The 26,697-nt window shown below is 38.6% G+C and overlaps 1 protein-coding gene across 1 annotated transcript in view; it reads right to left on the reverse strand.

Moving 5' to 3' along the window:
• The window catches only part of LOC136874474 (anoctamin-5-like), a 190,700-nt gene that overhangs the window by 141,832 nt on the left and 22,171 nt on the right, over positions 1–26,697 (reverse strand). Inside the window, exon 5 of the mRNA XM_067148135.2 lies at positions 25,215–25,430. Coding sequence (XP_067004236.2) covers positions 25,215–25,430 — 216 coding nt within the window. The remainder of the gene's footprint in view (positions 1–25,214; positions 25,431–26,697) is intronic.

Consider the following 26,697-nt stretch of genomic DNA (forward strand, 5'->3'; position numbering starts at 1 on the left):
CTCTGCTGAGAAAGGGGACAAGGTTTGGACACACACAAACTAAAAGATTAATATAAAATGATTAAAACAAAAGTAATTATCTCATAAGGGAGCTCAAGAAACTTACAAAAGCAATAAAATAGGGTCAAACAGAACTGCTGCATTATTTTTGTTTACTGCCTTATAAAAGAGAGATGTTATGCACAAAGAAAAACAATATTACAAATTTCCACCTAAATTTTCCTTCTCACTCACATACAAGTGGCAAAAGCAGGAACATTATTATCATTTTAGATATGATATCTTTTGGTTTTTTGCCACATCAAAGAGGCAAACTGTAGGAAATCTTTATAAGACCTTGCTCTGCGTCCTTAGAAGAGAAACTCGACCGACCATGCAATGACTGTTTTAACAATGTCGAATTGACCATTGCTCTGCTCATATAATATACATTCATTCTTCACCCGATGGCTCACCCTGTTATATTCCAAGAAGAAATTGATTTTGTCATATTTGCTCCATATCTCATGTTTTCTTGAATGTGAGTTGGAGAATAGACTATAAATAATCCTTGTGAAAAACAAGATAATCATTTCATCCACTTAATAATGGTTAATTCATTTCACACATTTTGGCAATGTTAGTTATTAGAATAGTCATAGCTGTGGTCGGTCAAGACCAGAGGATGCAAAGTACTTTGCAAAACTTAAAGATTCCCTACAATTTGCCTCTTTCACACAACAAAAACCCTAAAGATACCTGGTGTATTAATTCGGGCCATGAAAGTATCAATATAAATATTATTATTATATACCAGTGAAGTTTCTTAAATAGTGTCTAAGAAAGTTATGTGCATGTTTTGATTTTGCAATTTCATTATTGTTATGGTATTGATTTAATATGGCAACTTACATGTTTATTACTGCTTTAATAACAGACATAACAATAATATTTTGTGAAGAACTAATCAACAACTTCAGTGTATCTACCATGCACTTGAATCTTAACTGAACAATAATACAAAGCCAGGTGTTAACTCAAAAGCTGCTCATTCTAATCAGAAGCAGTGACAAAGGTAATTCATTGAACTTACCCAACCATCTCTCCCAAGTGCAATGAATCTCTGACATGAAAGCAAAACAAAACGAGAATGTCATCCATGCTTTAGTTTTCAAATAAAGCAGATGACTAAATCACAATCATTTCAAATGTTCAAGAACAAGATGCAGAATAGAACAAGCATGCCATGTACAAAGCCACAAACAAGTCTCAAACAGTTAGCCTACTAAAGATGGCTGATTCATCATAACTCTAAATAGATAACTTTATAAATACCAGGCCCTACAAGCCTGGAAAATGTCTTCTATATTCATTAAGGCACTGGCCATGAAAGCCACGGTGAAGCACTTTGTTATTCAAAATATCAACTGTGAAGCCTCTGTTAAATGTCAAGTATTGATCTATATTATATATTAGCAAATCAAAAGCAAAGTGTCCTAGTCAATTTTCAGCAGACTTGGCTTTATTATCATATCTTGTTATAATAAGACTTTGTATGCCAGTTAGAGAGGTATGTCCAAAGTAGTACAGAAAGAAGAATAAAGGAGGATAATATTGCCCTAAGTCCATATTCCATTTGTGGTATGTTGTTCTTTATTGACTTTCCTGCAAAGTTATTAATACATGATTAAGGACTTTTTGCTTCCAATTTACAGATATTGCTCTAAGCAATGAAATTTCGTCCCATACTCCATTTTTATTTTGGATTATGAAAACAAAATTTTCAAATAGGTTTATCTGCATTTTTGTTGTTGATCTGTCATGCAAAAATATAATAATAATAATAATAATAATAATAATAATAATAATAATAATAATAATAATAATAATAATAATAATAATAATAATAATAATAAATTAAAAAATAAATAAATTAAATAAATTAAATAATAAATAAATAAATAAATTAAAAAATAAATAAATAAATTAAATTAAATAAATTAAAAAATAAATAAATTAAATTAATAAATTAAAAAACTACAAAGCGCCAGGAGAAGATCAGACCTTTGCGGAAATCTGGAAATATGCAGGAACCTCAGCAAAAGTTGCCCTCCATCAACAACTTGTCTCTATCTGGATTAAAGAAGAACTACCAGAACACTGGACAACAGCCCTCATTCATCCTCTGCACAAAAAAGGGGACAAAACCGACCCTAATAACTACAGGGGAATCTCTCTCCTAGACATAACATACAAAATATTTTCAATAATCATCCTTAATAGGATAAGTTTACAACTTGAGAAAGAACTAGGAGAATATCAAGGAGGTTTCAGACCCTGGAGGAGCTGTCCTGATCAGATCATGAGTCTTAAGTTGATAATGGACTATAACAGGAGAAGAAACAGAGATATGGTGATAACATTTGTAGATTTCAAGAAAGCTTATGATTGCATCCATAGAGAATCTCTGTTTAAAATTTTAAGACACCTTGGACTACACCCCAAATTAATAAACATGATAAAATTGACTCTCACCAATACCAAGTCAAAAGTGAAGTTTAGGGGGGAAACATCAGAGACATTTGAAATTAAAACTGGACTACGGCAGGGAGATGGGCTCTCACCACTATTATTTAACTGTGCTCTAGAAATGGTAATGAGGGAATAGTTTAGAAAATCTCCCCCCAAAATAAAGATTGGCCGAAAAATCAAAACAAATTGCCTGGGTTTTGCTGACGATTTAGCATTACTAGCAGTGGACATAAAAGAAGCAAAAACCCAGATATCAGAACTTCAAAACATTGCAAATAAAATTGGCCTCAAAATATCATTTGAAAAAACAGAAATTATGCCCCAAAAACCAACACAGCTAAAAGAAGTCACCATAAATGGTAATAAAATCAAAATAGTAACTCAGTTTAAATATCTTGGAGAAGTAATAACACATAACTTAAATGAAAAAATCTCAATCCAAGTAAGAACAAATAGATTAGCTAAAGCACAAAAATTAACATGGGATATCTACAAAAAGAAATGTCTATCAATAAATACAAAAATAAAACACTACAACACAGTTATAAAACCGGAAGCTACATATGCAGCAGAAACACTCTTTTACCTGAATAAACAATCAAAGACTGACAGACTTCAGAAAATTGAAAGGAGGATTGGAAGAACCTGTATCAACAAAAAATATCAGAAAGATGGACAGTGGCGGTTAATACCTAACAAAGTCGTGTACAAAGAGCTAGAACCCATTACAGATACTATGCGTAAGAGGAGACTGGGATTCTTTGGACATATCATGAGGATGCAGGACTCGAGACTTCTGAAACAACTAGTACAACACAATCTCGTTTCAAAAAATACCACAACAGGATGTAAATGGATCAGAGAAGTAAGAGAGGATCTGAAGGAAATAGGCCTTACAACAGAAGACACCAAAAATAAGATAAAATTGAATACAAAACTCAAGAATACAAACCTCCGCTTTACCCTTACACAAAACAAACCAACAACACGCACATTTTCAACTGAGGAAAGGGCACGAAGATCGGAGCGTCTGAAGAAGTACTGGGAGGACCGCAAAGCCCGAACAATCCCTTCAAAGAGACCTGAACGACGGACTGACTAAAGTGATCCTATGTGGTCATAAAAGAATAATAATAATAATAATAATAATAATAATAATAATAATTTAATATATAATTATATAATATATTATATTAATATATTAATATATAATATAATATAATATAATATAATATAATATAATATAATATAATATATTATTATTATTATTATTATTATTATTATTATTATTATTATTATTATTATTATTATTATTATTATTATTATTATTATTATTATTATTACATTGCTTTGGTGGATCAGATGATGAAGAAACGTGAGGGTTAAATAGCTGGACAAAGCATACACAAAACATTATATTCTGAAGGGTATATTTACTGAAAAATCTTTCCTTTTGTTTTCTGTGGTAATCTTTTCATCAACAACAAGACCAGGAACAAAATTAAGTTATAACAAGATATAAAATTTAGAAAAGTACAACAACAAATTTACAAATAAGTTTTAGAGCTTAGATTTCGATAGGGAGAGGATGCTCCTATTTTCTTTACACAAGACTTCAAGTCTTATTTCATCAATACAAACCTTTGGTACAGAGAAAAACCATGAGGCATTAGCCTCTACTAATAAGGAAAATCCTAGGACTAAGAAAGGAGTTGGAGCTTCCAATTTAAGAGAGGGAAATCAATCCCTCAGTTTTGAATAGTTACACTGTCAGAAGAGTGTCAAACCCTGAGCTATCTTTTCAATGTTCAATGGCCCAAAGGCCCAAGAATTCACTTGAAGTACCTCAACTTGCACTTGAGATTTCAAATCAGAACACCTCGTACAATACTTAAAAGCTAATCACCTTATTCACTTGCAACCCTTATTTCATAGGGAGCCACACACATATAGCAGATCGAAAGATCCAGAAGAACAGGAGCCGAAGCTCATACTAGGTGGCCAAAATTGGAAAAATCGAAAGGTTAATAGAGGGCAGAAAACAAAATGAAATGGATGCTGAACCTCTCAAGCAATGCTGTGACATGACTTGTCATAAAACCTAGTAGGGCAGAAGGCCCAATGACACTAAGGATAAGCCATATTATATGGTGACTAATGCAGAAAGAAGTTAAAGTCTGAAACACACAAAACAAACTTACAGTTTAGAAAACTTAGTCATCAGAAAGCAAAGCGAATAGGGACAAACAAGGGTATGCATTTGTATGCCCTTAAATTTACATAGTCCCCACGAGGGGTTTACACAATGTCAGTAGACAGCTTTGTATTGCATAATAAGATCTAACTAAAAATGAAAAAGAAAAAAAACCTACATTAAAATTAAGGTAAACGCAGCACGTCCTAACAGTTATATGCTAGAGGAGAATGCTGGTATCTTCCCTTTGCCACACGCATATACAGTCACATATTACGAAAGGTTCTGCCTACCTTACTGTCGCTACCCCAGCCTTGTCCGTCATCTTCCGGGAGGAGATGTCACTTTATGTTGCACTCTCCAAGATCAAATCAGGACAGACTTATTAGGCCCAAAATCCCAATATATAAAGGGATGGGCTGGGTGCTGATTGGTAGAAAATGACGTAAAGAGGCAGTAGACTGATTGGTTGATAATGTCATCATAAGACAGTAGTGGCAACATAGAAACAAAAAGACCCTCACCCAGTATGGGTCACCTAACAATAGGAACAATATTCTCAAATAAGTAAACACAACAGTAGTGACATCTAGTAATGAACCAGTAAATTAAGTGAAGATAGTTGAGTTCAGCTTGTCTCCATGAGACTTCACCTCTTTCAGGCATGATTTCAGCCACAGAATGGATACCAGGCATGTAAGCATATCGTACACATGTGATGAGTTTGCAAAGTGTGTATAACAGGTGAACTCCTGAGAGGACAGAGAGGGTTATGTTTTAATAAGGAATAAAATAAATACTTTGGTACCTTTGAGATAGGCCATGGCCAACGTCCTTTCCAAATTCTTCCCATTCCCATCCATGGTGAAAAACGCCAAACTGAGCACAACCTGTTACACATGAATTTCAAAACAAAACAAAAAGCTTTAATCTCCCTTCCCTGTTATGTGTTCGCCAATCATACAATAATGTTGCACACACAGGGTATGTCATGGTACATCACATTATGTGTATGATAGTTTACAATACATGCCCGGTATCCATTCTGTGGCTGGAATCAATACCACAAAACAACTTCCGTGCCAATATGTCCTTGCCTGACTGCACACCGTCTGATGCGGCATGCAGAACCGTGCATGCTGTTCTTATTGATATCTCAAAAAGTAACTGTCCGATTTTGAAAATACTTATATATTTGAACTTGTACACAGTTGAATGTTTAGGCCAGCTGTATGTATTCATGCTGTTCCATTTAAAAATATGGAGTTAGTATCAATATCTCGGTTATTAATCACTCCATGAGAATATGTAGCACATTATTTTACAAGCCCCTGGGTATCATTTACAAATATAAAACAGAATACCAATATCTTTAATTGTTTAGGCATTATTTCTGTGTAACATCTTAGGTGAATAACCCTGTATATCGATAATTCCATCACGTAATAAAGTATGCTTGTAGAAACAAAGTAGTAAAACAGATTATCCCAAAATAGGCAGATTAATCTAACAAAAGGAGGACATTTCTGGATTTTTAAATAATCCACCTGGAACCCAGACAGTGGTCTAAAAAGTAGGACAGATCTGGATAAAAGAGGACGTATGGTCACACTACATATGAAACAAATAATTATAAGGAAATCTCGACTTACAATTTTATGAATGTAGATGATCATTATCATCATCATCATCCAGGTATTCTCATGTTTCCTCGGTAATCAGTTACATTAGGTGAATTAACATCTAAGCCAGGTGATATATTATGCATCCTCTAATTTTCTTCCGTTATGAATCTTTCAAATCACTATTCATCACTTTCCTCAAAATCCTGCAGGTTTCAGAAACCACTATCTTCTGCAGTTCTACGTAGATGTTCTACCAGAGGTTAGGTGATGAAATGCATAATGCAGCTGGTGGGGAAGTATTCCTAGTTTTTGCGCAACTGTCTCTGATTAGCAGTCACGTTTCCCAGTTTATTTATTTAATCGTGTCAGAAACATGCATTATACATACAATTATACAGGACAATAACAAATCTGGTACTATAACAATTAATCATTTCTGATGATGGCAGGTAGTGATGTAAGGAAGGCACTGGCACTGTGCTTTGACACCGGTGCCAGAGACGGCACGGTAGGCACAGTACCATGATTTAAAATGAACCAGTGCCAGTGGCACTGCCATAAAAATAAATCTGTGAAACGTTTACAAGAATAAAAAGGTTTGTGACGTGAATATTGACCTTATTTACACCATTCGTATGGACAAGACCACACATCAATCAAGTCTGCTTTTCCATGAGTACATCGAGCAGTATGGCGGGCACTGACGGCTGGCACTGTTGCCGAACGAAGCACTATTGCGTGTGGCCACGTGACTGCCTCGTGCCAACGGCACGGCACGTACAGGCCAGTGCAGTGCTTCTCAGATCCGTGCCGGTGTCAGTGGCAGTGCCAGGAGAGATCTCTTTTACAGCAAGTACCTACTGGTCGCCCCGTCCAACCAAGTGGTGCCGGACCGTATCACACTATGCTTTATTCTCTTTCGTTATATTATCGATTGTCTTGAATTCAGTGTCAGTGGCAGACAGACAAAATTCTAGCGCTTTGTGGAGCTATTTCAGTCCAGATGGTAAAAACCAGTACATAGCAGTGTGAGGTATTTGTAGATCTTGTATATCGTTCAAATCAACGATAACATGTTTAAAACGGCACATGCTTCGTCGTACCTGGAAGACCCCTTAATAGCTAGGCACGCAGATCCATTAAAATGGTCGTTGGGAAGAAAGCTTCAGTATCCCAACCTTTACTAGCTGTCCGAAAGTTGTGTGTTGTAGCAACATCCGCGCCTGCCTAAGGTGTGTTTTCGAAAGCAGGTAAAACTTTCACTAGCAGACTGTCAGCGAGTGAACTGAAAAAATACTGTTCTTGAATATGAATGGAAAATTTATTTGAGGATTATTTTGTAGTATTTTGCATGTAAATTTTGACCAACAGGTGAAACAGACATCAGCGAATAAAGTGAGGGAAAAAAAAAACCTGTTCTTGAATGTGAATGGAAAATTTATTCGAGGGTTATTTTGTAGTATTTTGCATGTAAATATTAATATAAATTACGGTATATCTATGTGTAGTTCCCTTTTTTGTCAATAGCCATTAGTGCATTATGCACTAGCCAGCGTCTTGGTAGGTGTGCTAGGTACCAACTGATGAGCCCAGCCTAGCACACGGGGGCGAAATACTGGCAACCAGGAATGAGTTAGCTGGAAAATTTATAATGTCCAATAACGGACCATTTATATTGGTATTATCAATTTACTCATTCAGAACAAATATTTCAGATTCCCCAATGGGAATCAACATCTGTATCAACACACCACTTACACGTTATAATTCTCATGTTAGGTCCGAATTGAAATATACCTAAATACCACTTAGTTGAGCAGCTCGTCTCCTTTCTCTCAAGTCTTCCCAGCCCAAATTTCATAACATTTTTGTAATCCTACTCTCCTGTTGGAAATCACCCAGAACAAATCGAGCTGCCTTTCTTTGGATTTTTTCCAGTTCTTGAATCAAGTAATCCTGATGAGGGTCCCATAAACTGGAACCATACTCTATTTGGGGTTCTTACCAAAGGCTTATATGTCCTCTCCTTTACATCCTTACTACAACCCCTAAATACCCTCATAACCATGTGCAGAGATCTGTACCCTTTATTTATAATCATATTTATGTGATTACCCCAATGAAGATGATTCCTTATATTAACACCTAGGTACTTACAAATGCCTCCCCTGTGAACCATGTGACCTTGCCGCAGTGGGGAGGCTTGCATGTCCCAATGGAGCAGATAGCCGAGCCACAGGTGCAACCATATCGGATGAGTATCTGTTGAGAGACCAGACTAAGAAATGGTTCATCGAAAGGGGGGTAGCAGCCTTTCGGAAGTTTCAAGGGCGGCAGACTAGATGAATGACTGATATGGCCTTGTAATAATACTCAACATGGCTTAGCTGTGTTGATACTGCTACACAGCTGAAAGCAACGGGAAACTATAGCCATAACTAACTCCCGAGGACATGCAGCTCTCTCTGTGTGAATGATGAACTGATGATGGCTTCCTCCCGGGTGATATAGATGTTGATTCCCATAGGGAATCTGAAATATTTGTCCTGAATGAGCAAATTCCTCCCGGGTGAATGACTGATATGGCCTTGTAATAATACTCAACATGGCTTAGCTGTGTTGATACTGCTACACAGCTGAAAGCAATGGGAAACTATAGCCATAACTAACTCCCGAGGACATGCAGCTCTCTCTGTGTGAATGATGAACTGATGATGGCTTCCTCCCGGGTAAAATATTCTGGAGGTAAACTAGTCCCCCATTCAGATCTCCGGGTGGGGACTACACAAGATGGAGCGATCATCAGGAAGATTGATACTGACATTCTGTGAGTCGAAGCGCGGAATGTTAGAAGTTCGAATCATTGTGGTAGGTTAGAGAATCTGAAAAGGGAGATGGATAGACTAAAGTTAGATGTAGTTGGTATAAGTGAAGTACGTTGGCAGGAAGAAGAGGATTTTTGCTCAGGCGACTACTGAATTATCAACACAAAATCAAACAGGGGAAATGCAGGAGTTGGTTTAATAATGAATAAGAAAATAGTGCAGCGGATAAGCTACTTTGACCAGCATAGTGAAAGAATTATTGTTGTCAAAATAAACACAAACCAATGCCCACCACAAAAGTGCAGGTCTACATGCCTTACTAGTTCAGCAGATGATGAGGAAATCAAAAGAATATATGAAGAAATAGAAGGTTTAATACAATATGTAAAAGATGATGAGAATCTAATTGTGATGGGAGGCTGGAATGCAGTGGTAGGCCAAGGAAGAGAAGGTAATACATTTGGAGAATTTGGATTGGGACAAAGGAACAAAGAGGAAGTCGGCTGGTTGAATTCTGCACCGATCATAATTTAGTTCTTGCCAATACTTGGTTCAAACACCATAAACGACGGCTGTATACGTGGACGAGAGCTGGAGACACTAGAAGGTATCAAATAAACTTCATTATGATTAGGCAGAGATTCAGAAACCAGGTGTTGGATTGCAAAACTTTCCCAGGAGCAGACGTGGACTCTGACCACAACTTGTTGGTCATGAAATGCCATCTGGAGCTGAAGAAATTGAAGAAAGGAAAGAATGCAAAAAGATGGGATCTAGACAAGTTGAAAGAAAAGAGTGTGAGGAATTGTTTCAAGGAACATGTTGCACAAGGACTAAATGAAAAGGCTGAAGGAAACACAATAGAGGAAGAGTGGATAGCCATGAAAAATGAAGTCAGCACGGCTGCTGAAGAAATGTTAGGAAGAAAGAAAAGATCAACTAAGAATCAGTAGGTAACTCAGGAGATACTAGACCTGATTGATGAACGATGAAAATAACACTTGTATGTTTTATTATTCATCCACCTATTCAATACAATACACTCTTAAAAATTAGGACATTGTCCTGATCAAAATTGTTAACATGAAATTAATATATTAGATGGTACATGTTTTGCCTATCAATAGTAGGCATCATTAACCATATTCTTCACCTTAGGAATAGATCAGGTACCTGATTGGAAATAACTTATGAATGCTGTTATAAACTATGTCGTGCAAAAAGTATTAGAGATCGTTAAACGACTATTACAATAAAAAATGTAGTATGCTGTTACATCGAAGAAAATGGAAATTGCAACACCCAGAAGGAGTGGTGCTACATTGCTGCAATTGAACATGTAGGACAAGTGTTCGGTTGTGCTTCGATGATTACACTTTCAGGTCCCTCTGACCGCAAGTTTGGACAACAATAAATACAGGATTTGCCCACCACGAGCTGTAATACATTGATGAATTCGTCGAGGCATGGAGTCAATAAGGCCCTGGATCACTTCCTGAGGAATTGTGGCCCATGCTTGCTGCACTGCACGGGTCAGTTATTCCAGAGTTATGGGTGGCTGAGGACGGTTGGCCAGTTGTCGACCCATCATGTCCCACACATGTTCAATAGGACTGAGGTCCGGGGATCTGGCGGGCCATTCTATGGTTGTGATGTCGTGGAGAGCTTCTCTGGAGATGCATGCAGTGTGAACCCGGGCATTGTCCTGCTGAAACATCCCATTAGCAATGTTTGCCATCATAGGGACAACCACTGGATTGAGTACCCTATCAACATACTGTTGAGCAGTAATAGTGCCCTCAACAAGCACTAATTGTGATTTCACATTAAAGCCAATAGCTCCCCAGACCATAATGCTTGGTGTTGGCCCTGTGTGCCTCTCGACAATAAGATCTGGGTAGCCCCTCTCCCCGGTACGTCAGCACACACGATTCCGGCGATCACTGCGGGCAAGACAGAAGCGCGATTCATCACTAAAGACGACCCTATGCCATTCGTCGACCCATGTCGATCTTTCTCAACACCAGGTCAGCCTTGCACGTCCCTGTTGTGGGGTTAATGGAACACCTTCCGCAGGGACACGGGCTCGTAAGCCAGCTGCACGCAGGCGATTACCAAGTGTTTGTTGTGTAACGTGGGGTGCCACAGCTGCTCGAATTTGCGCTGCTGTTGCATGGGGTTCCATCCGGGCCATCCGAATGATGCGGCGATCCTCTCTCACAGTTGTCTGTCGCGCTGGGCCTGTGCCAGGTCTACAAGTGTGCGTACCTTCATTTGATCACTGCTGCCATACACGTTGTACCGTAGATGCCTGTCGGCCAACACGTGCAGCGACAATCCTTAGCGATAATCCAGCCTCACACAGTCCAATTAACCGAGCCCTCTCAAACGGCGACAGTTGTTGATAGCGTGCTCTTCTCTGTCGTCGAGGCATGTTTGATGGGGAGCACTTCACTGCACAGACTGCAAGTCAACTACGCTACACCAGAGTCCGTATACTGGAGTTGATTCCTCCACGACCAATCATGTGGGGAGACCTGTAGCAACAATCCAATGGGTCTGAAACTTTGACCATTTACATACCTACATGGCTTTGTTCCATATCTTGAGGGTAAGGGTTATTCTGCCCGAAGGCAGGTCCGAACCTCCGCAGAGGTGTTCCTGAGCCGGAGTTTACGTGCGGTAGGGTGGCCAGTTCCTTTCCGCTCCTCCATTCCCTTACCCCCCACCAACAGCGCGTGGCAACCCATCCAACTCCTGACCACGCCCAATGTTGCTTAACTTTGGAGATCTCACGGGATCCGGTGTTTCAACACAGCTACGGCCGTTCATATCTTGAAAATCAACACAAATGACTAGTGCCTTCATGGTGTTGCAATTTCCATTTTCTTAAGTGTACTTGACAATATTTGTGATAATATTGGAGTCTAAAAACATGACAATTATTTGAGGATTATGACATATTAAAAGATATTACAATAAAGATAAAAATCAGAAAACACATTCCATTTAGTTGTCAGATGGCGTGTTGTTAAAAACTTATGGAAAGTTGAGCAATGGTAATGGTCGTTGGTTCTTGAAGTTAATAAATATTGATTTTTATTTATGCTTATAAATTTTGAAGAATTTTCATATGGCCTGGTTCTTTTTGAGATAATATTAGTCGGAAATGTTAGTGCCGTAGGCTATATTTAAGTCTGTGTTGACGTCATTAGACCATCTTCTTTGATGTGGTAAGAGTTTGTGATAGGTGTGGCTCTTTGCTGTTAGGCATGTTGAGGTGAGCGTATTAGTCGAAAGGGAACATTGTTGTCATTCGGTGGTTAGCCAAGTGTATGATGAATTCTGTAATTAAAAAGTTAATTTGAAAATTTAATGAATGACCATAATTGGAATTAAGGGGCTGAATAGAGGAAGTTAAATGAAGAGTGTTGACACTTAACCCTTCGACTGCTGAGATGTTAGCTTATGTTGAGGGTTTTAGAGCAACTGGCAGTTGCCGAGTTCTTACTACGTGTGTTGTATTTGTGAAGTCTTGGTGGAGGGGGTTGAACTTAAGGCGTGGCTGAGGGCCCATTCGCTGCGCGTGAGGAGGAGTTGTCGGCAGCGGGAGGAGGGGAGGGGGTTGGTGTGTGTGTTGGATTGGTGGGCATGTTTACTGATTTGGTGCTAAATATTTTACAAAACTTACTATTCAGAAGGAATGGTTTTTGTAATAGAATTGGAATCTGTTGATGTATAAGTTTTCATATTCCGTCATAGGCTTACCTTTTTCAATTCTTTTTAAGAATTTTAAATCCTGATCTATTGTAGTAATTTGTGACCTGTTTCTTTCATGTGGTTACTCATCGCAGAGAACTTATTATGTTTTTGGGCGTTAAAATGTTTGCATATCTAGTTGAGAAACAGCGGCCAGTTTGACCAACATAAGAAAAATTATATACTGAGCATTTGAGTCTATATATACTCAAGCTTGAATATTTGTTATTGGTTGGATTGACTGAGTTATGATTAAAAAATAAATTTTAATTTGTATTCTGCGTTGTGTAAGCAATTTTTACCTCATGTTTTCTTAAAGGATTGGTGATTTGGTGGATTTTTGGGTTGGTAAATGTGAATTTCACGAATTTGGTTTGTTGGATTTTATTGGAGAAAAGTTTGTGGTTAATTTTAGTCTGACTTTATTAATGATTTTGTTGATCATAATAGTATACCAGCATGGCAAAGTTATTCCATTTAGTGTGTAAAATGTACGAGACAGGAGAAGTCCCATCCGATTTTCGGTAGAATGTTGTTATACCTATTCCCAAGAAAGCCGGTGCTGACAGGTGTGAAAACTACCACACCATTAGTTTAGTATCTCATGCCTGCAAAATTTTAACACGTATTATTTACAGAAGAATGGATAAACAAGTTGAAGCTGAGTTGGGAGAAGATCAATTTGGCTTCAGAAGAAATGTAGGAACACGTGAAGCAATCCTGACTTTATGTCTGATCTTAGAGGACGAAGAATTATCTACAATCTGTATAAAAATCAGTCTGCAGTGATTAGAATCGAGGGCTTTGAAAAAGAAGCAGCAATCCGGAAAGGAGTGAGGCAAGGCTGCAGTTTGTCCCCCCTCCTTTTCATTGTTTAGATAGAACAGGCAGTAAAGGAAATCAAAGAGGAGTTTGGAAAGGGAATCACAATCCAAGGAGAGGAAATCAAAACCTTGAGATTTGCTGATGATATTGTTATTTTATCTGAGACTGCAGAAGATCTCAAGAAGCAGCTGAATGGTATGGACAAAGTCTTGGGTAAGGAGTACAAGATGAAAATAAATAAGTCCAAAATAAAGTAATGGAGTGCAGTTGAACAAAGGCAGGTGATGCAGGAAATATTAGATTAGGAAGTGAAGTCGTAAAGGAAGCAGATGAATATTGTTACTTGGGTAGTAAAATAACTAACGATGGCAGAAGTAAGGAGGATATAAAATACAGACTAGCACAAGCAAGGAAGAGCTTTCTTAAGAAAATAAATTTGCTCACTTCAAACATTGATATAGGAATTAGAAAGATGTTTTTGAAGACTTTCGTGTGGAGCATAGCATTGTATGGAAGTGAAACATGGATGATAACTAGCTCACAAAGAAAGAGAATAGCAGCTTTTGAAATGTGGTGGTACAGAAGAATGCTGAAGGTGAGATGGATATATCAAATCACAAATGAGGAGATACTGAATTGAATTGGTGAGAGTAGATCGATTTGGCTAAATTTGACGAGAAGAAGAGATAGAATGGTAGGACACATCTTGAAACACCCAGGACTTGTTCAGTTGGTTTTTGAAGGAAGTGTAGGTGGTGAGAACGGTAGGGGTAGACCAAGGTATGAATATGACAAGCAGATTAGAGCAGATATAGGATGCAATAGTAACGTAGAAATGAAAAGGTTAGCACAGGATAGGGTGGCATGGAGCGCTGCATCAAACCAGTCTATGGACTGATGACTTAAACAACAACACTTAAAAAAGACCCCCAAAAAGGAACTTTCACCCCATTAATGCAGTAGTTAAAACTTTTCCTATTTGTGAAACTCACAACCTGACTTTTAACCCAGTTTATCATCATACCATTGCCTACCGTCCATCTCACAACATTATCAGGGTCATTTAGCAGTTGCTCACAATCTTTTAAATTATTACTCTGTACAGAATAACATCATCTGCAAAATGGCTTATTTCCGATTCCACTTCTTTACTCATATCATTTATATACACTGACTGACAGTGACAATGCAACACCAAGGAGGAGTGGTTTGAAAGGGATGAAAGTTGGGGAAAAACAGAGACGGCACGGATGAATAACTGATGTTTATTTCAAACCGATATGCAGGTTACACAATGCGCACGGCATCGACTCAGTAGGATGTAGGACCACCGCGAGCGGCGATGCACGCAGAAACACGTCGAGGTACAGAGTCAATAAGAGTGCGGATGGTGTCCTGAGGGATGGTTCTCCATTCTGTGTCAACCATTTGCCACAGTTGGCCGTCCGTACGAGGCTGGGGCAGAGTTTGCAAATGGCGTCCAATGAGATCCCACACGTGTTCGATTGGTGAGAGATCCGGAGAGTACGCTGGCCACGGAAGCATCTGTACACCTCGTAGAGCCTGTTGGGAGATGCGAGCAGTGTGTGGGCAGGCATTATCCTGCTGAAACAGAGCATTGGGCAGCCCCTGAAGGTACGGGAGTGCCACCGGCCGCAGCACATGCTGCACGTAGCGGTGGGCATTTAACGTGCCTTGAATACGCACTAGAGGTGACGTGGAATCATACGCAATAGCGCCCCAAACCATGATGCCGCGTTGTCTAGCGGTAGGGCGCTCCACAGTTACTGCCGGATTTGACCTTTCTCCACGCCGACGCCACACTCGTCTGCGGTGACTATCACTGACAGAACAGAAGCGTGACTCATCGGAGAACACGACGTTCCGCCATTCCCTCATCCAAGTCGCTCTAGCCCGGCACCATGCTAGGCGTGCACGTCTATGCTGTGGAGTCAATGGTAGTCTTCTGAGCGGACGCCGCGAGTGCAGGCCTCCTTCAACCAATCGACGGGAAATTGTTCTGGTCGATATTGGAACAGCCAGGGTGTCTTGCACATGCTGAAGAATGGCGGTTGACGTGGCGTGCGGGGCTGCCACCGCTTGGCGGCGGATGCGCCGATCCTCGCGTGCTGACGTCACTCGGGCTGCGCCTGGACCCCTCGCATGTGCCACATGTCCCTGCGCCAACCATCTTCGCCACAGGCGCTGCACCGTGGACACATCCCTATGGGTATCGGCTGCGATTTGACGAAGCGACCAACCTACCCTTCTCAGCCCGATCACCATACCCCTCGTAAAGTCGTCTGTCTGCTGGAAATGCCTCCGTTGATGGCGGCCTGGCATTCTTAGCTATACACGTGTCCTGTGGCACACGACAACACGTTCTACAATGACTGTCGGCTGAGAAATCACGGTACGAAGTGGGCCATTCGCCAACGCCGTGTCCCATTTATCGTTCGCTACGTGCGCAGCACAGCGGCGCATTTCACATCATGAGCATACCTCAGTGACGTCAGTCTACCCTGCAATTGGCATAAAGTTCTGACCACTCCTTCTTGGTGTTGCATTTGCTCTGTCAGTCAGTGTATATAAGAAAACATAAAGGTCCAATAAAACTGCCTTGAGGAATTCCCCTGTTAATCATTACAGGGTCAGATAAAGCTTCGCAAACTCTACTTCTCTATTTTCTAGAAATATAGCCACCCATTTAGTCACTCTTTTGTCTAGTCCAATTGCACTCATTTTTGCCAGTAGTCTCCCATGATCTACCCTATAAAATACCTTTGATAGGTCAATTGCAATACAATCCATTTGACCTCCTGAATCCAGGATATCTGCTATATCTTGCTGGAATCCTACAAGTTGAGCTTCAGTGGAATAACCTTTCCTAAACCCAAACTGCCTTCTATCAAACCAGTTATTAATTTTGCAGTCATGTCTAATATAATCAGAAACAATGCTTTCCCAAAGCTTACATGCAATGCATGTCAAACTGACTGGCCTGTAATTTTCAGCTTTATGTCTATCACCTTTTCCTTTATACACAGGGGCTACAAGAAAACTCTCCATTCATTTGGTATAGCTCCTTCATGCAAACAATAATCATATAAGTACTTCAGATATGGTTCCATATATCCCAAACCTATTGTCTTTATTTAGTATATTCCCCAAAACCTTATCAATTCCAGCTGCTTTTCTAGTTTTCAACTTTTGTATCTTACTGTAAATGTCATTGTTATCATAGGTAAATTTTAATACTTCTTCAGTGTTAGTCACCTCCTCTATCTGCATATTATCCTTGTAACCAACAATCTTTACATATTGCTGACTGCATAGTTCTGTCTTTTGAAGATCCTTGCACACACACTCCCCTTGTTCATTAATGATTCCTGGAATGTCCTTCTTGGAACCGGTTTCTGCCTTAAAGTACCTATACATACCCTTCCATTTTTCACTAAAATTTGTATAACTACCAAATATGCTTGCCATCATGTTTTCCTAGTAAGTTCCTTCAATTTCTCCTTACTTCCACAGCCATTTTTAACTCTGTTTCTTTCCAACCTGCACCTCCTCCTAGTCTCTTTATTCCCTGTTATAATATAGTGGGTCTTTACCATGCCTTACCACCTTTAAAGATACAAACCTGTTTTCACATTCCTCAACAATTTCTTTATACCCATTCCAGAGTCGGTTTACATTTTTATTTACCGTTTTCCATCGATCATAGTTACTATTTAAAAACTCCCTCATGCCTGTTTTATCAGCCATATGGTACTGCCTAACAGTCCTAATTTTAATATCTTTCTTTCTTTCGTATTTATTTTTAATTACCACAAAAACAGCTTCGTGATCACTAATACCATCTATTACTTCGGGTTCTCTATAGAGCTCATCTGGTTCTACTAGCACCACATCCAGAATATTCTTCCCTCTAGTTGGTTCCATCACACCCTGAATCAGCTGCCCTTCCCATATTAATTTATTTGCCATTTGTTGGTCATGCTTCCTGTCGTTCACATTACCTTCCCAATTGATATTTGGTAAATTGAGATCGCCTGCTAAGTTCCTTTCCATATCGTTTCCCACATAGCTGATAATCTTATCAAATAATTTTGAATCACCATCAGTACTACCCTTTCCCGGTCTGTACACTCCAAAGACATCAAGTTGCCTATTATCTTTAGAGATGAGCCTTACACCTAGAATTTCATGTTTGTCATCTTTAACATTTTCGTAGCTTACAAATTCTTCATTCACCAGAATGAATACTTCCCCTCCTACCATTCCTATCCTATCTCTATGATACACACTTCAGTTCCGTGAGAATATTTCTGCATCCATTATATCATTTCTCAGCCATGATTCAACTCCTATTACAATATCTGGTTAGTATATATCTATTAAATTACTTAATTCTATTCCTTTCTTTACAATACTTCCACAGTTCAGCACTAACATTTTTATGTCATTCCTACTTGACTTCCAGATCCCTGTACCCTTATCACCGCTTCATAGACCACCCGATTTCCCTGAATGTACCTCCCTATGACTCTTCTAAACATATCACCTAACTTATATGTACCACTGTGGTTTAAGTGAAGCACATCTGAGTGCAGATACCTACCCACCCATTAGGATCTAGATATCTCACTTCCAGTTTACCATATACCCACTCCATAGTCTCAATTAAATACCCAATCACCTTCCAGTCAGTATTCCTCCTACACGGTATTCTACTGATAACAATCTCTGCTTCCTTAAACTTCACCCATGCTGCATTTACCAGATCCCACACATCCCCAACTATGTTGGTACTTATACCTGCTTGCCTTACATTGTTGGTACCAACGTGATACACTACAACCTTCTCCTTTCCTTCTTCCTTCTCTTCTACTTTCCTCAACATGTGCCTTAACCTAATTCCTGGATAATATTCTACCCTGGTTCCCTTTCCTCCACATACTCTCCCCACATGTCTAACAATGGGAATCCCCCATGACCAGAGCCTCCATCCTACCCACCTCATTTGATCTCTTCCTGTCCTGGTCAGCCCTATCTTTCCTCACTGCTGCAGAAGCTACTTCCTCCTCCCTTTTCTCCCACCCATGACCCTATTCCACCTGTCTTTTCCTATCCTCTGTTCTATATTTCCCTTTCCCACCTTTTCCCTTCCTCCTACTTCCACACTTCTCAGCAACAGTTCCCTGTTCCTCATTTTCCCTCCGTTGTGTTACCTGCAGTGACTCGTACCGATTTCTCACAGACACCTGTCGTGAAGTTTGATCATGAATAGAGCCCTTAGCCTGCAATCTTCTTCCTCTTAAAACATTAGACCATCTGTCTTCTATAATTCTTCCACAAAATTGAAAGAAACTCTTTTGGTTTTCCTATAAACCACAGTCTATTCAGTGGTTTTAAATTACATGCATATCAAAACATAATTATGATGTTTGGTCGAGATCTATTCAGCCATTTACGCGTGATGGTGGAACAAACAGACACAAAAGCTAAAAACCACTAGTATGGTCTTCAATTCACCTAAAACGGATAAATATATCAAAATACAGTGCACTCCCAGTAATTCGCTTTGCGGTTAATTTGCGGGTCTCAGAGTGTTATTTTTTTTAAATTAGTCTAATTCTTCCACCCACTAATCATTACGCTGAGTAAAATTATCTCTGCCTAGTTTAAAAGAATTTTAATGCAATGCATGGAGACGAAATCATTGATATTTGAGGAGACTGGACTTCGTTTCTCTACGATGTAGCAGTGGGCCTATATGCACACTGCTGTCAGAATGCTGCAAACTTGGAAACATTCGAGCATGTTGCTGCGTGTAGCACAGCACAGATTACCGTAGTCTTGGAAGCAGAGACAATGAAAGAGGAATGCACTCAGAACTTACTCTCCCTTTCCCCACAGCCCAAGGTCGCTGAACTGTAAGCCAAGTGAAGAGTAGGTGCGCCGGCAGCGAGTGTATTGTAGACTATTGTACTTGAAAACTGTGGAACGGAGTGCAGAAGTCTTTTGGAACTTTCGAATAAGTCAGTAGTGAGAGTTTTCAATGTGAGTGGTCGAAAAATGGAATATAAAAGGTTAACTGTCAGTGAAAAACTGAAAATTATAGAAAGACTGGAGAACGGCGAGGTGTCATCAAAGTTAGCCTGCGAGTTTGGTGTGGGTGAAACAACAGTGAGAGACATGAAGAAGCAAAAGGAAACCCTCATCAGGAAAGATTACAATATGAAGATAAAGTTGGAATTCAAGAGGACAAATTGGGACAAATATTTGTTTATAGGGAGGGGAGTTAGGGATTGGAATAACTTACCAAGGGAGATGTTCAATAAATTTCCAGTTTCTTTGCAATCATTTAAGAAAAGGCTAAGAATACAACAGATAGGGAATCTGCAACCTGTGCGACTGCCCTAAATGCAGATCAGGATTGATTGATTGATTGATTGATTGATTGATTGATTGATTGATTGATTGATTGATTGATTGATTGATTGATTGATTGATTGATTGATTGATTGATTGATTGATTGATTGATTGATTGATTGATTGAAATGTTCTGCTAATTGTGATCATTCATCATCCCGGAAATCAATGAGAACATCAGACTGTGCAAGTCTAGACGAAGCCATGGTAAGCTGGTTTAATCAAAAACAAGCGGAAGGTATTCCTGTGCCTGGCCCAATGTGTGCTGAGCAAGCAAAACATTTTCACGATGCTCTTGACTTAGAAGGCGATTTTAAAGCATCTTCTGGCTGGCTTACGCGGTTTAAGAAAAGCTACGGAACGATAAATTGCTATTCACAGAGAGCGTCTCAGCGCAGACACGGGTGCTGCTGAAAAGTTTGCAGAGGAATTTCAATCATTCATTGAAAAAGAATAGCTTGACCTTAGACAACTTTACAATGCAGACGAAACAGGGTTGTATTGAAAATGTTTACCGTCCTGAACATTAGTGATGCAACAAGAACAGCAAGCCCCAGGCCGCAAAACATCCAAGGAAAGAATAACCATTATGGATGCAAGTGGTGATCATAAATTAAAATTATTAGTGATAGGAAAATCCAGAAAACCCCATTGTTTTAAACGAGAGAACATATCTTTGCACTACTACCATCAAAAGGCAGCGTGGATGGACACACAGATATTTAAGGACTGGTTTCACAATAATTTTGTGAAACAAGTGACGGCCTACCTAATCACTACCAAACAAAGCAGTGCTCTTGATTGACAATGCGCCTTCTCATCCACACAAAAGTGAACTTAAGGAACGTGATATTTATGTGAAATACCTTCCCCCTAACGTAACTTCTATTTTCCAACCTATGGACCAATGGGTTATTGCTGCTTTAAAGAAGAACTACAGATCATCTCTGTTACAGCAATTGGTTGAGGAAGGCATCAATATTCCAACATTTTGGAAGGACTTCAGTTTGTTGGGTGCTCTTCATGCAGTCAATATGTCATGCGACAAAATTACCGCTACTACACTCGCACCATCATGGAAATCTGTTCTAGGTGAAGAGCAATTGCCGGCTTCAGTGACGATGATATTTCGAACGGGCAATGTAGTGTCGCTACGATGACATCATTACTGAAAAACCTGAATAAATGCCAAGATGCAGAAGAAAGTGACATTATTGAGTGGTTAGATGTTGATAAGGACGATTATGGTTTCTGACATGAAAGTGGGGAAGATATTGTACGGAATTTGACGGTTGATGAGAAAGATTGAGATTCAGATGATAACAAGTGCGGGAGTGATGCAACGGAAACTCCGAAAGTTCCCCACAGCCAAGCTAGTGTCTCTATAGACACACTTATCTCTTACATAGAAAATAGAGATGAATTTTCATTTTCAGATTTTGTTTTCTTGAGAAATGTACGATCCAAAATTAGAAAAAATGAACAATCGTCTAAGATACAAAAAGTGATAACCGATTTTTTTGTTAGATACGAATGTTGGCATAATTTACATAGCATTTTGCAATTTTTCTCTAGTGTGTCTTACAATACAATGTGAAGTGTTATAATTTTTTTCTGCTTGTTCATAAAGTACATTTCATTATTTTAACCTATGGTTTTGTTTTACCAAGCTTAAAAGTGACTGCGGATAATTCACGGTTTTCAATAATTTGCGGAAGTGTGTGCATTAATTACCACGAATTATCGGGAGTGCACTGTATAGCAAAATAAATTAATTTCAGACAGCGGACCCCCTACAACTTTATTTATAAGATTGTTGTCTAAATAATGGGGTCATACCTGAGGAATGGAAAAGGGCTCTGAGAGTACCAGTGTACAAAGAGAAAGGAGATAAGGAAGACAGGGATAACTACAGGCTAGTGAGTCTTACATGTATCATATGTAAAGTTTTTGAAGGCATAGTAGACAAACATATGAGGGCATGTTTAGAACATATAGGTTGGCTTAACACTATGCAGTTTGATTACAGGGTAGGATACTCTTGCAAATCTCAGCTTGCTGGTTTTCAACAGAATGTGTCAGAGGTTTTACACAAGAGTGAACAGGTGGATTGTATGGAGATAAACTTGTCTAAAGCCTTTGACAGAGTAAACCATGATATATTTATCAAGCAAATTAGAAAAATAGGAATGGATAGGAGGGTAGTACACTGGGTGAAAGTTTTCTTGAAGGACAGGAAGTAGAGAGTAAGGGTAGATGGGTCATTATCAGAAGCTCAGAATGTGGGCAGGGGTGTACCACAGGCCAGTAAACTAGTGCCTTTACTTTTTTTTTAATTTCTGTGAGCAATATACAAAAATATTGAACTCACAAATCTTTACGCAGATGATTTAGTCGTATATAGAAAAATGAACTATTTAGATGCATAAAATATTGCAGGAGGATCTGGGAAAAATACATATCTGGACTCAGAAAAATGGGATGAAAATTAATGTTGATAAGAGTCAAGCCATTAATTTTGGGAACAAGACATGCAGGATAGTGGACAGTTACAAAATGGGTGGGGAAAAGGTAAATTTTGAAGATAACTGTAGGTACTTAGGGATCACATTAATGGGGTAGTCAATTTTACTGGGGAAGACATACATACATATAAGGTCGTGGTTGAAAAAGCATTTAGGTCACTGCACATGGTAGTGCAGATGTTAACAGAAGCAAGTAGGGGGATAAAAGAGATGGCATATTTAATACTTGTAAGTCCTCAACTGGAGTAGGCTTCAGGCATGTGGGATCCATATCAAGAATTTTTGATAAAAGAACTGGAGTGGGTGCAGAAGAAAGCAGCTAGATATATGATGGGGGACTGCAGAACAACTAGCAGTGTTCGTATCATGCTAAGGAAACTCAGGTGGGTAAGTTTAACAGAAAGAGAGCAAGATTAGGGCATTTCTACCTGGCATGTAAGCCTACAGGGGAAAGTGCTTGGAAGGATATTGGAAAGAAGTGTTTATAGGGGTAGGTTTGATCATGAGTTTAAAACAAGGTTGAGCCAATGGCACAATAACTGGGGGAAATATTTATTTGTGGGAAGGGGGGTGGAGAAGAGAATGGAACTGCTTACCAAAGAACATCTCCAACCCTTTCCCAAAAGATGTGCATTCATTCAAATGCAGAATGAGCTCATTGCAGGAGGAAGTTAGAACTCAGCAGGGGAATATATTATGAGTAGTACAGTATGTGTAAATATGTATATATGCATTTTGTTTGATTTTGCCACTGGGGAAAATACCCCATTGAAAAATAAATGTTCTGATTCTGATTCTCAATAAGACTGTAATCAGTACTATGAATCTTAATTCTATTGAAGTGGCTGGAAGCATATGGTCTTTACAATGTATCACAGCTTTAATTTTCATCAGAATTAAAGTACAAGGAAAGGAAGACAAATAATTAATAATAGACATTTGAACTAAAGAAGAAAACAATGTTTAAAAATATCAAAAAACACCACACGCCACGCACATTCATACAAAGTACCCATGCTAAAACATGGACTAGTCAAGTCCAAATCATCAGCAACCATGACAATCTTCACAAGAAGTAAAATATGATATAAGAACACTATGGTAGTGGACCAGCTCTGTAAAAAAATTTGTGCTTGTTAGTATGTACAAGTTTGACTTCAGAAAGGTTTTGCAAATCACACAAGCCTTGTATTATGTACAGCATGGTTGTAGAATACTATTTACCCCAGGGAAAGGCTCATTAGAAGAAGCAGTCGTAAAAACAGGTTGACTGAAACTGCTATACTCAACTGTCTCAACAGGATATTTACGGCCCACTATGTATTTCATACCCTGGAATGGAATAAATTTGATGAGGCTAAGCTCTTGCTTGTGAGAAGACAATAATTTTATAGCCATGGTCCACACAATCTTTTCTGGTTTCTTCCATTCTTTTAATGTTATACTGGAAGTTTAAAAATGTGTGAAGTTATAACAGAAGTGTTCTGGACTTGAAGGCAGTGGTTGATGAAAAAAGAGCTCACCAACCTCAAAGTCCAGGAAACATCTGTTATCAACATGATGCTTGTCATGAGAGTGAAAGTTATTATGTTTTGAGTGTGGTATCTGAAGCAACATGATGTAATGCAGAGTATATGTAATTCAAAGATAAAAGAATAAAACTGTATATATTCCTACATATTATTCAGTTTGAATGTAAATAGAAGTAGAAGTAATTGGATTATCCAAGTATATAGGAAAATATAAAACACAGATGGTAATGGTGGCACTGTCAACTTACTTCTTGCTGACAATTTTTAATGTTTTTATAACAAAAACATATTAATTATGAATTTTAGACTCCACAGCCAAGGAATTTCATGCACTATCATTAACTCATTAATATTCCTTTCTATACATGCAGTAACTAACTCCTCCAATATGAAGACATTCATTGGAATTAAAATTTGTAATATACCTGGATAGTATCCTTTAATAGAAATATGGGTATTTAGTTTCTTTAAGAACAAACAGGTAAACAAAAATAAATGTAATACTCTTCACTCCATATCTGAATCTTTAAATTTTATATGTTTTTTTCTTGTTGAGATGTAAACTTTGCAAAACACCATAGTTATAGTTTATTGTGACAGGGGATGATTTCAAAATTTAAGCAAGAGGTATATATTCTATCAAACTGGATGGCTTCACTGTAATTCACTGATCTCAGTTCAACTTTAGTGTTGACATTGATATCTACATTACTCCAAAAAGTAGGAAATTACATATACAGAGATTAACTGGATAAACCACAATCCTTCTCCATCCTTCATCCAATCAAACTGTTCCAACTGCTTCTAAAAATTTGCAGTTTACTTTTAATTCTGAGAAGCTACCATGGGTAACCTTAATGGTTCTTAATGGCTTAATGGTTTCATTATGCTAAATTCCAAGAGGAAGCCAATAAAGTATTCATTCATCACAAGAACTCTAGTAATAACACTTTTTTACTTATGAACATATACAACAAACTACTTTCACATCATCATCACCACCACCACCACCACCACCACCACCACCACCACCACCACCACCATCATCATCATCATCATCATCATCATCATCATCATCATCATCATCATCATCATCATCATCATCATCATTATCATCATCACTATCAGCAGCAGCAACAGTTGTGAACTCCAGTTTCCTGAGAGTGGTAAACAAGCGCTTACTCTCTCTCCAAATCTCAGAATCTCAGAATTTTTAAAATTCCTACAGCAGACGTTTTCTCATTTATATTCTCCACCTCTGATAGTATAGTCTCAATCCACTACTTCCTAGGTGTTCCTCTTGGTCTCTATTTTTCCACATTTAGGTACAGAAAGCTCCGGAGAAGAAGAACCCATATCAACTTACAAGACCAAGGGAATTATATTAAAGGTATATTTGCTGAAATACTATTAGAACTAATGAGTTGAGAAAACAAAGTGAAGACTTCCAACAAGAAACAAGAGAAGAAATTCTATGCATAAAGAACGAAATCAGAAAAGAGATGAATACTGTGAAAAAGCAAATGATGCCTTAGAACAGAAAATCACCTTTGCAAACAATAAAACACAAGAAAAGATAAACACACAAACTGACAGAATAAAAAATATCCTAGGAGAACAAGCAGAACAGAAGGCAAAAAGAGAAAAGAGAAACAATACAGTGATCAAAAGCAAAGAATTATCTTATGAAGAAGACAAAACAATGAATGAAAGGACAAAATAAAAAAAATACTTGACGCAGGAGTGACAGCAAGTAATACAACCTATGTCAGTAAAGACAAAATAACAGAGGAATAACAAAAGTCAGTTTTGAACACTTCTCTGACAAATTAAAAATTGTCAAAAATAAACACAGACTATGAGGACAAGACATATGTAAGGATGATGAACTCACTAGAAATGAAAGAGAAATCCAAGCATTACAAGACGGAAAGCTAAGGAAGAAAGGGACATGGGTAATAATGATGTGACAGTCGGTTACCAGAAAATAATGCTGAACGCCAATGGATTCACTGGAATGCCATGAATCCAAAAAACAGGAGAAAGGAAAACGGTAAACCTCAAAGCACAAACAATCAGCACACAACCAGGACAAAATAATATGAGCCACATTAAATGTCAGAACTCTAAGAACACAAAAGAAGTAACTGGAACTCCAAAATGCACTCAAGAATGTCATCATCATCATCATCATCATCATCATCATCATCATCATCATCATCATCATCAAATCAGCAATGTCCCACTCCAGTCGCCCGGGTGTGGTTAACAAGCCTCCTCCACTCCTTTCTGTCCTACGTTTCCTCCTCCATTACTTCTGTCACATCCAATCCAGCTTCTCTAATGTCCTTTCAAATTTGATCCATCCACCTTCTTCTTGATCTTCCAACTGGTCTCTTTCCCTTAACTTCTCTTTCCAATTCCCTTCTTGCTACCCGTTCCTTTCCCATTCTTTTTACATG

This window comes from Anabrus simplex, chromosome 1 (assembly GCF_040414725.1).
Source record: "Anabrus simplex isolate iqAnaSimp1 chromosome 1, ASM4041472v1, whole genome shotgun sequence".
Taxonomy (NCBI): Eukaryota; Metazoa; Arthropoda; class Insecta; order Orthoptera; family Tettigoniidae; genus Anabrus; species Anabrus simplex.